Below are 11628 nucleotides of genomic sequence, written 5' to 3' on the forward strand. Positions count from 1 at the left end.
AAAAAAAATTTTTTTTTTAAATCACACCAGTGCTTTACTTATAACTAAGGTAATGCATTACCATGAGCGGCATTGAGAAAACATTTTTTCCCTGACACTGAAAATGCTTTCCTGCTGTTTCAATAAAATAAAAACTTATATAAGGGGATAACGAAGATGGTAACAGTGTAATCCACCTAGCATGGGAACCACACAGGGATCTAAGAAAGTACCCTGCACACCATTTACCAACATCATAGGTAGCAGCACACACAGGAAACAGGCTTAGCAAAACTCTTGTCCTCTCTGCAGGTCAATGGGTAGAGGCATTACAGGCCTCCATACTGTACCTCTTTGGCAAAATATTCTTGAAAAAAGGTTTTGTTGTTGCTGCTGCAATACCTGGTAGCCCGGGGAGGGGGAAAGAGGGGGGAGGAAGTTTGTAAAACTTTCCTCTTGGAATAATTACACATGTAAACTATTGGTATATTTTTCCCCTTCATGAACTAAATAAATCAAACCTCACTCTGCCTCATTGGCCTCCATATAGTTGCTGTACATAATTTCTAGCCTCCTCATCAGAGTGGTCTTGGATAAATTTTCATTCCATGCTTCCAGCAAAGACATAGGGGCCAATCAATGGACCTCAGATATAAACAGATATACACCAGCTAAGAAAGACTTTTATAACACGACTCAGAATAAGCCAGGCCTCATTGTGTAGACACGGTAATAGACAAGAGGTTTAAAAAATTACCTCTGGGTTGCTTCTAGTAAAATAGCAGGTTTAGATTTAGTTTCTGTTCACCATAGGTGCAGCATATGATATATCTCATATGTTGGCAATCACTGATTCTGTCCACAGAACTCTTGCCCTAGCATTTAATTAAATGGGATAACACTAGGCTACCAGTTTGCAAATAGCAAAGTATCATGGACAAATGAAATGGCTGCCATTTTCATATCCAGTGCATGACACTCTGCAGAGTGGTTTTTACACACGTTAACTGGTACAACATGCAGCAGACCAGTAGTTTAATGGGCAACCTCTGTATGTTAGATGTGGCATACTGGAGAGGGGAGAGGTATCACAGCGGCAGTTAGGGCAGGGAGCAGACAGTAAAGCATTAGATCACACAGGGAGCACAGGAAAGGAAGCAGAAAGCAACGGAGAAGATCGGGTAAGGGAAAGGGACCAGAGTGGCACTTAGGGAGTGTGCAGAGCTAATTTGTGGCACGTGCCAAAAAAGGTTGGCCCCACTACCATGGACAGTATTTTTTTTTTGCTTCATCTGTTTTAGTTGAAGACAGAAAAAACAAATCTTGCCACTTCTATTAGTCTATTTTGTGTATTTTATGATTAAGTACAAGCCTGAGGCTGAATCATTTCAGTCTTCATAGATTAATCTAACTTGCATAGACTGAGTCAATAAGCAAGTGAACAGACATTCACTTTTTAATTTGGAAATACAGCCAAACACCTGTATTGTCCCAGGCAAGAAGATGGGGAGTAGTAAAGCATGCTTCCCTGCTCACCCAGAGCAGACAGCTTAGGCCAAGACTAGCCTGTCCACCCTGCAAATGTGGGGGAGCGGCAAGGGAGGTTGATCTGAACCTGGTTTTACCATTTTGAAAGCAGTTTATGTACACTGAACTTCTGTTGTGTTATAGATTTGAACCAGTTTTCAATCACTTGTACTGGTTTGTGTGTAATTTCTGTCCCTAGTCTATATGTTTGTATTGATTTATTTAGTGACAACATTTTTCATACATTTATTACAGATGGGCCCAGATGGAATATAAAAATAAAATCCCCTAGATTTAAGGGAGTTTACTTCATTATCCAACTGAAACCCAGATCCTCATCCAGTTTTTTGACTGGTATAATCTGGCAGAGCTCCATCTAAATCAGATGTAGCTCTCTTGATTTACATCCAATGAGAATCTGGCAGATTGATTTCACTCTTAAAGAATCTCTGCCTAAAAGGTGAACTTGAAAGTCAAAATCAACACATCCAGATTTACTGGGTTGGATTTGAAAATGCGGACACAACTCTAACTTCTGTTCCTCAGGCTGGTTTCGAGTCTTTACATGAATGCATCATTTTTCACTTTCTGCTCCTGGACATATGAATCAGTGACAGACCACTCACAAAGCGAGGTAGAATCATAGAAAATTAGGGTTGGAAGGAACCTCAGGAGGTTGCCTAGTCCAATCCCCTCCTCAAAGCAGGACATCTCCAACTAGATCATCCCAGCCAAGTCTTTGCCTAGTCAGGTTGTAAAAACCTCCAATAATGGAGATGCCACAACCTCTCTTGGTAACCTGTTCTGGTGTTTTACTACCCTCCTAGTGCGGCAGTTTTTCCTAATATCAAACCTAAACTTCCCTTGCTGCCACTTGAGATCATTGTTCCTTGTTCTGTCATCTGCCACCACTGAGAACAGTCTAGCTTCATTCTCTTTGGTACCACCCTTCAACCACCCTCAGGCAGTTGAAGGCTACTACTAAATCTCCTCTCAGTCTTCTCTTCTCAAAACTAAATAAGATCAGTTCCCTTGGTCTCTCCTTCAGAATACATGTTCCCCCAGCTCCCTAACCATTTTGTTACCTTCCAGTGGATTCTCTCCAATTTGTCCACATCCTTTCTGCAGTGGGGGGCCCCGAACTGGACAAAGTACTCCAGATGTGGCCGCACCAGTGTTGAATAGAGGAGAATAATCACTTCCCTTGATCTGATGGCAATGCTCCTACCAATGCAGCCCAGTATGTCGTTAGCCGTCCTTGCAACAATGTCACACTGCTGGTTCATAATTCAATAAATAAAATCTAATTCAGTAAAGATAAATTTTAAGAAAGAATTTGTATTTTGGTTTAAAACAGAGAAAACGTTTTGAAATGGGGTCCCTGCAGTTCTATACACATTGCCAATGATCTATGATGACAAGTAGACTCCGAGAGCTGTAATTAAGCATCCAAGAAAGCATTCTAGAAAATAAAAATATACAGTAAATCCATAAGGTTGCACAACAGTTCCTGCTGTAAAAAGGCTTTAATATAATCACACCTGATCGCTCCATGAATTCCACAATAAGAATACTCCAGTGGGCCAAGTGGCCTATAAATCAGAATGAGGCGCTAAAAGGAATTTAGTGTCTCTGTTACTAAATCTACGCCCAGAAATGAAGGTACTGACTTGGAACTGGCCTGCCCATTGAGCTGATAATTTACCACTGAATCAGTCATTTTTGCCAAACATTTTCTTGAATCACAGATCTAGTCAAAGCACTGTTTTTTCCAAGCTTCAGTTTCACTGTTGTGCCATGCCCAGGGGACTTGCATTGCTATATGTCACATCTGATATGCCTTCACATGTGCAGTATAACTGAAACCAATCCAATGTAGTGCACCAAGAAAAAAAAAGAAATGAACAATTGCCTCAAGTCTGTTGTTCAAATCATGTACCAAATATAGATAGTTAGGGCCTAATTCCTTTCACTCTTCTACCAGTTTAAGTCCATTAATTTAACAGATTTACTTCTCATTTGTACAGGTATAACAGACATCAGAATCAGTGACTATGGCTCTAGCAGGTTTTTTCCGAGAAACAGTACTTGAGGCTACATTAAGACAAATTTCTGTATGCTAGACTCAAAAGATAGCGCATCCTTCAGCAGAAAAACAGAATAATGAAGTGGAATTCCTTGCTTGTGTGCTTTCCTTTTTATAGTACATAAGGTCTCAAGTATTTAGGATTTGGATTGGATGGGTTGCACTTTGAGGTGGTTGGGGGCAGTTGGTTTTGAGGAATACCAAAACTGTCAACGCTCACCTTTCTGATTTTGTCAGAGACCCTCACTGGGGACTTTGGAAAAGGTACACTTTTTGTTCCAACACATTCATCATAGGAGTGCATGTGCACATTTTAACAAAAATGTCTTTTTGCCAAAGTATTCATAAATAATTGAAGTCAAGTAGGTGTGAATAAAAACAAGCAAAAACAATTTAAACAGTCACACTAAAGAATCCTCTTTTCAGTTGCCAAATTCCAATATCTTAGCTCTAGTAATACTGTCATCTCATTAATTAATCAACATAATAGATTTTCCTGGACTAATAAGATCCAATATAAAAAACAAACCCTTTGTGAGGCTCTGTGGCATTTCACCAACATCCTATAAAACAAATAGTTACACAAGTATGACAATTCAGCAATTACAAGTTCAGCACTTGTTTCACATGACAACAGCAATGTAAGCACTGTGCTTCTACCTTTCTTTCCCGCTCTTCTTAAATGTATTTTTGCCAAACCTGGGAGATACTATAGATAGTATCGACTGCTTCAAAGACTTACACATAAATAAGACTACTTGCAGCTTGCATAAGAAGTCAAAGTGAAATTCATAATATGTAAAGTTAAGCATGTGCATAAGATTTTTCAGTATGAGGGCTTTTCTTTTTGTTACAGCTTAAAGGTCACTTAACAGAATAATTTTCATATTAAATAAATCAATCCTGGTCTTAAAATTTTTTTTCATGTTTTTCATGTTTCATTAGTGCAGAATACCTGATTTGATATTCTTTCATTCTTAATCACCCACCTCTGCATTTGACCACAAAAAACAAAAAAAAAGGAATGGAGACAATAAAATATAGATGTTGCACTTCAGTTCGCTAAGGGTTAGGCATATCTTTGTGTAGTACCCTGGACATCTGCCAGAGTTAAATAGAATCCAGTTGGTGTGGGCTGAAGTGTCCCTGGCAGCAAATCAATATAGCAAATCTTACAGAATAATGTCTTTTCCAATCAGTGACAACTAAAATCTGTTATCTGGTGGCTACTACTACCAATCAAAAAAGATACTTCATTTAAACAAGAAAGTGAGATAGAAAATTGTCATACATGTCGTGATAAAGAACTGGTTTGCCGTTCCTTCCAGTCTGTTAGCAAACCTGCAAACTTTTTTGTTACTGATGTGTGCTTCTACTTAAAGGACTAGAGACTGAGCACTTTAGTGACTTAGAAACCTTAATTCTCTTTGGCTCTCATTGATCCCAAGTTACTTAGGCATTGCTAAAGAACCTTTCCTAATAAAAACTTCCATTGACTTCACTGAGAATCCTGCACATTGTACTCATTCTCCATTGTGTAGTTATTCAGTAAAGACACAACCATCTCCACTAAAAAAAAAATCCTGCTTTTATGATTACTTTCATGTTTACCACACGTTAGTACAAAATACCTGCTTTGATATTCTTTCTTATTGAATTACCTACCTCTGTATCTATTATCTGCTGGCTACTACGACCAATGAAAAAAGATTTTATTTAAACATGAAGCTGTGATAGAAGATTGTCATGTGTGTTGTTACAAAGAATTTCAGCCTGAATTTAATATGTCTATTTTCTGTTCAGGAAAGGGAAAGAGATTGAGGCAAGCCAAAGAAGAAGCTACAGCAGAGATAGACCACTACCGGTTACACCGAGAAAAGGAATTCAGGCACAAACAATCTAATGTAAGTAAAGTGCTTATATCTACAATTAAATTAGTGCCCTGATTGAATGTCCATGCAACTCAACAACATACTGAATTTTATGAACTGGAATATCTCTTGCAAATCAAGGGAAGTGATTCTTCCACTCTGTTCATCACCAATGAGGCCTCACCTGAAGTACTGTGTCCAGTTTGGAGCCTTGCACTTCTAGAAGGATGTGGATAGATTAGAAAGCATCCAGCACTGTTATTACCAAGCAGATCTTCTATTCCTAGATTCAAATTAGAAGCTGAAATAAATCAAATGTTGATTTCTGTCTAATATTTAAAGTGTTGGAGTCTTTTCATAACTGTCATTAGGCTTATGATCAGGCCGTCACAGAGGCATTTTTATAAACTTATTTTCTAACTCCACACACAGAAACATCTTCTGATAGGTGCAAGTGTTCAAAACTCTGACTTTTTTTAAATTACATTCTCATGGTAAAAATGAATTATTGGACTGAGGTTTATTCTCCTGAATTTCAGTTACTTTTTTTTTTAACATTTTACTATCCTTTGGCAACTCTCCCTACTGTTTTCATGAAGGATTGTCACAAACTGCTTGTTTTCCTTCTTGACTTTCCTTTTTATTTTTTTTTGCCTGTTTTGTACAAAATTACACCAGTCAAAAAAAGGGAAATAAAATGGTAGAAGTCATAAAGAAAGAAAAAAGCTTTACCAGCTTGTCATTTCAGCCACAAACCATATACAACATGATTTTTAAACAGATATCATAACCTCTAGGTACAGATATAAATACAAAGTCACTAATCTACACTGTCAGCTCCAAGACATGGTGTCACAGTAAGGCCAGGCAAAATTGCACATACCATTTCAGATTTTTACTGACAAAATAAAACCAAATACCTTTAAAATGTATTTACCTTTTCAATCAAGCAGAAAGGAGGAGCCCTTGATTTAAATCTGAACTGCCAAAAGAGAAAAAAAATACCCTCTACATGAGTCTGAACACAATCTTCTCACCATACCCACAATTAGCACCTTGAGCTAGTTTGTTGATGAACATTTTACACAAAGGGCCAAACTGCAAACTGGTTCTTCAATGACATGTTGTAAACAGCCACTACAGTTCTCCTTCACTTTCCCTGACCCCATTATGTTGGACATTTATCTATCCCAGACAAATGTCATCATTATTAACCTAAGCCTGGAGGGAAACTGAGGGGCTGGGCCAGGTCAGAGCCAGAACACTGATAACTAGTTCCACGTGCTAGGTCAATATTCATATGAAAACATTCATAATTCCACAGTTTTTACGGAGTCATACATAATGTTACCTTTGCACATTTTTTAACATCTTGAACATATTTTGTTATAGTGAGATTGGGCTTCTATTCCATGCTGACACTCCTCCCCTGCACCAAACCACACTAATAGATCCATAATGAATGGCAGCAGCAGGAAGGGGAAAGAGTATTGAAAAGAGCTATTAGAGTTAGTGAGATCCATTCTGGCAATATTCAGAGTTTAAACCCAGATCAGGATCCAACGTTTCCTGTCTTTGTAATGGACTTAAGCCAAATTACCAAGTTCTAAAATACCTGAACTCCAAGAACATGTGAAATCCATTCCTGAATATTTTAGCTTAGGACTTTCTGCCTTTCCTTTGGATTAACCAGCAAGGCTGACAGGGGCACATTGGTGTATGGGCATTTCAGTGTCTCTATATACACTGTCCAGGCTTTTGCACCCTGGAGCGGTTATTTCAGCTTCACCTTACCTTTTGAGCAAGGATTATGTTCAGCGAACCCAATTCTATCATGTCACGACACAGACATATGCCTACTACTACTACTGTTAAATAATGGAAACAATGCTTTGAACAACTATATTAGGATCTCTAAGAATTTTATTAAATGTCATTTAGGCATAAAAGATGGGATGTATAACTATATAATTTAGCCTGTTAATGCTGACTAGAATGAATGGAGTACACTATGGTATTAAAGTATAGCACCCATCGGTGGAGAGAGAAGGCTTGACTGGGATCCCACTTACACAAGATGTAAAATTAGGAAAAAGGGAAAACAGAACGTAGACCAAGTACAGTATTGTGATGCTCTGCAGATGAAGATTTTTAAACTCAGTAGTAAAAAAAAGAACATGAAGAAATTCAATTAATATGTAATCATCCATTCTCCCTTTCCTTTTTTGCGTCCTTGTGATAGTTATGTAGTAGAGCTGTGCAAAGCTTCAGGTGGTTATTCAATATGGAGAAGATGCAACCCAATTCAGTGGCTGAGTCTCCAAATCTGAATCGAATCAGGACCAATAAAAAGGTCCGAATCAATTTTAAGCTCTCAAAATCTTTGGAAAAGGTTCGGAGAGCTTCAATGATTGTACACTCCCCGTTGGCTGCAGCAGGGAGCTGGATTTGGACTCAGAGCTGGTAAGCAGGGGGTGGAGGAGGGGGGAGGGGACCATGAAGGGACCCTGCCAGCTCCTCCAGCCCCTGCCTGTTCCCCTCAGCCCCTTCTATGACTGCCCCTGCCCAGCTCCCAGAGCTTTAAGAAAAGCCTCAACTCAGTGGGTGCTGCCGGGGGGGGGCATCCCTGTTGCCCCCCACTGCCCCACACTGCATATGGGACTCTGCACAAGCCCTGCAACCCCCCACCTTGCTCTTCCAGCCCTTGCATAGCTGCTCCACCCAACCGAGCTCCAGGGCTTTAAGAAAAAAAAATACAGAAAAACCCCTGGACTCATCGCTCCTACAGCAGCCTTGGGGGGCTTGTGCATGCCCCCAGTGCAGCACAGGGCAGTAGGGAGCAGTGGGGATTTCCCCCCACCTGGCAACACCCACTGAGTTGGGGCTAGTTTTTTCCAAAGTGCTGGGAGGTGGGGTGGGCGGGGCAGCCATTGCCAGGCTGGGAGAGCGGGTGGGGAATGGGCTTGGTCTGGGTGATTTAGAGATTCAGCAGCCAAATCTCCAAATCAGATTCAGCCAAATCGATTCGGGACAGGAATTCGAATCACCAAATTGAAGCTCTGTCCCCTGAATTGGCCAAATCCAAAGCAGATACTAACCGCTTTGCACAGATCTGTAGCAGAATTTGTAGCTTTGTTGGGATCCAACAGGACCACCCTGTAAGCATTTCTGCTAAGGCCTTGAACTTGCAACCTCTGGGCTGTCAGCCATACACCTTAGCACCTGCACAACCCCAATCATTCATTAACTTAAATGAGTATATTATTTTTCAGTAGTGTGAATCAAAGGGTAGAGTTCCTAGTGAAAATATGACTCTGCTTAATGAAATAATACATTTCTTGAGTGTTTTCCTTGAGGTGGACTGGAGGAGGAATATATTGGCACCATAAAATTGTAGAAAATTCTCTCCATGAAGACAGTTTCCCATGTAGGTAGGGATCATACAGTGGCTAGACAATCCTCAAAATTTGGCTCAAGTTAAGATATAGATGATGCTGATTAAATATTGGCCTAAAAATAATTAGTTGAAATAAAAATTTAAACAGTGGAAGATGTCCTTCTTACCTCCAAACTTGAACAAAAAATAAATCCATATTATGTACCAATTCCTTACTTGGTGCCAACTGCAGGTGAATGTCATTTCAAATGATTTCCTTACAAAGAAATATCTAAATACACTTGTATTCTTTAAAGGCTAAAATTGGGGTGAAGACGCAAGAAAAAGTAATTTGGTGACCTCCACCCTCCCATATACTGGTCATTTAACCACAGTTCAATTTTTTTACTTTTGCACAAGAGACTCGCTCAACTGAAAAATGGGGGCTTGGCTTGTCAGGACTATGGTGTACTGAAGCACAGTACCTACCCATATTATATATTGTATCTTCATCATATTGAGAAGGTGATAAAGATGTGGGTAGCTAACCTACACTGATTGAAAAGCCATCCAAAATTTAATGTATGGCAACCAGTTGGTGCTTTCTAAGACCCAAGGGAAAATCCTCCAGTTTTCTGAGGCATCCTCAAAAATTTCATTAATTTTTTAATTAAAATAACTATCACAGAGAAGTACTCAAGGGCAGCTGGGGCAGTAGTAAGGTGAAGTCACAGCATGCATCTGTTCATAACATAGCCTTGCTAAAAATATTTAACTATTCTAGAGAGAAAGGAAGATTCAATTAAATGTTAAGTGAACGTCCTGAGAATTACTGTGCCAGAAGCTGCCTGGTATTTGGCCAGACAAGCAAATTTGACATGTACAGACATTCAAAAAGCCCAAAGCAGAATCAGTTTAAGTTTCATGGCTTTCGTAAGTGGCATAGTCTGTAAGCAGCATAGCAAACAGAACATACATTCACCCTTTGGTCGGGGGCAGGGTTTGGGGAAAGGAAGGCACAAATCTTAAATCGGGTTCCACCATATTTAAACCAGTCTGTGTGCTGAACTTCTGTTTTGTTATGGATATAGACTGGTTTTGGGTGCCAAACGTCTCTGTTGTGGGTATAGACCAGTTTCTAATCACTTATACTGGTAAAAGTATAATGTCTGTAGCTGGCTTAAAACACCTTATATGAGACCCACGGATGGTTATATATTTCTAACTGCTGAGGATATTGTCAGTAATTTATGAGCTCTTCATTTCTTTCTTTCTTTAGAAGTGTATCTAACCCAATGGCCACATTTAGATTACCTCAGAGAAGTTAAAGCAAACTAATTAGTGATAGAACTTCTCTATACCACTTCATGAATGAATCAATGTAAGGAAAATATTCAAAAAGAGAAAATCTCTTATGGTAGAATCAATTGCTATATATTGGAGTAACACTGGGAATCGGCATTACACTGGGAGGCTCTACTATTAACAAGTGTTCAAAAGAATTCCCATTAATCCTGTTGATTATTCACATGGTTCAATCTAAGTTAAACTATTACTCTTAGAGAGCATTCTGGAAGGTTTGCATAATGTTTCTGTTGGAACACAGATACACATTCTTAGAGGTTGCATCATCTACAATAAACATGGCTATGATGTAAGCTTTTATTTAGCTCAGAGGTTCTCTCTTGCTTAGAAGGTCTCTCTTGTTTTGCCTTTGTAGATAATGGGCTCCCAGGGTAACCTCTCCACTAAAATAGAAGACCAAACAACAGAAAAAATCCAAGCTGTCACCAGTAACTATCACAAAGAGATGGAAAGCATGATGAAAAAACTTTTGAACATGGTATATGACATCAAACCTGAAATCCACCTGAACTACAAATCCACTGATGTGTCCATAGCAGTGTAAGATGCATTCGTCTCCTGATAGGTCAAGATGATTTTGGTTTTCTTGTTTTGTGTGTATGTGAGAGAAACACTAAGTCCAAAACATGTAGACTTACACAGATTTTTAATATAATACCATTCTACAAGTTTTCACAAGCATTTGGTGGATTGAAATGGTTTCCTGTTGCTAACCATGCCCCTGTCATTTATATAGGGGCAAGTTAACAACAGCAAAATAAGTGATTATTTGACACTGGCAGCTTTTTAGTGGGTGTCTTATTTCTTTTCTGATATCAAATGTTCTGTACCAGTTGGGGTGTTATAGGAAATCTGTTTATCCCGATGCTTAATGTATTAAAATTAATAGTTAACTAATAATATTTCTGTTTGCTTGAAATTAAAGCACTTCTCTCTTGTTTTGGACAAATGAAATGGGTTGATTCCTGTGATTTTACAAATAACTCCAAACTTTAGACCAAATACTTTTGCAATGGCATATTGAGAATCACAGCCTTCAGATCCAACACCTCAGATTTTCCAGATTTGTAATTTGTTCATCATTTGGTGTAGTTTAAATGTAAACATTAGTTATGGCTGATTTTACATATCTACCTACTCAAAGAATTTTCCTCCTACTGAATTACACCATGTACCCTACAGATTCTCCTTCAGCTCTGAAATGGATGCAATTAGTAATAATTATTTATAAAATAAATTTAGTTCTAGATGCATTATATCATGTCTCTCATTATTCTAATAAAACAAAAGGCTTAGTCTTTCTGTGTGTCTACGTACCTGTAATGCTTTTGCCCAACTACACCTGTGCCAATTGGCTGTGTGGGCCGGGGGTGGACATTGGACCCGAATCGGGGGGTGGAGGGGAAGGATCAGACCCAAAGTGG

The 11628-nt window shown here is 39.0% G+C and overlaps 1 protein-coding gene across 1 annotated transcript in view; it reads left to right on the forward strand.

The window, feature by feature from the left end:
* Positions 1–11512, forward strand: part of ATP6V1G3 (ATPase H+ transporting V1 subunit G3) — a 20673-nt gene extending 9161 nt beyond the window's left edge. Inside the window, exons 2-3 of the mRNA XM_019530686.1 lie at positions 5396–5496; positions 10560–11512. Coding sequence (XP_019386231.1) covers positions 5396–5496; positions 10560–10748 — 290 coding nt within the window. The 3' untranslated portion in view covers positions 10749–11512. The remainder of the gene's footprint in view (positions 1–5395; positions 5497–10559) is intronic.
* Positions 11513–11628: the final 116 nt, after the last annotated feature.

This window comes from Crocodylus porosus, unplaced genomic scaffold (assembly GCF_001723895.1).
Source record: "Crocodylus porosus isolate Cpor-Errol unplaced genomic scaffold, CroPor_comp1, whole genome shotgun sequence".
NCBI lineage: Eukaryota > Metazoa > Chordata > Crocodylia > Crocodylidae > Crocodylus > Crocodylus porosus.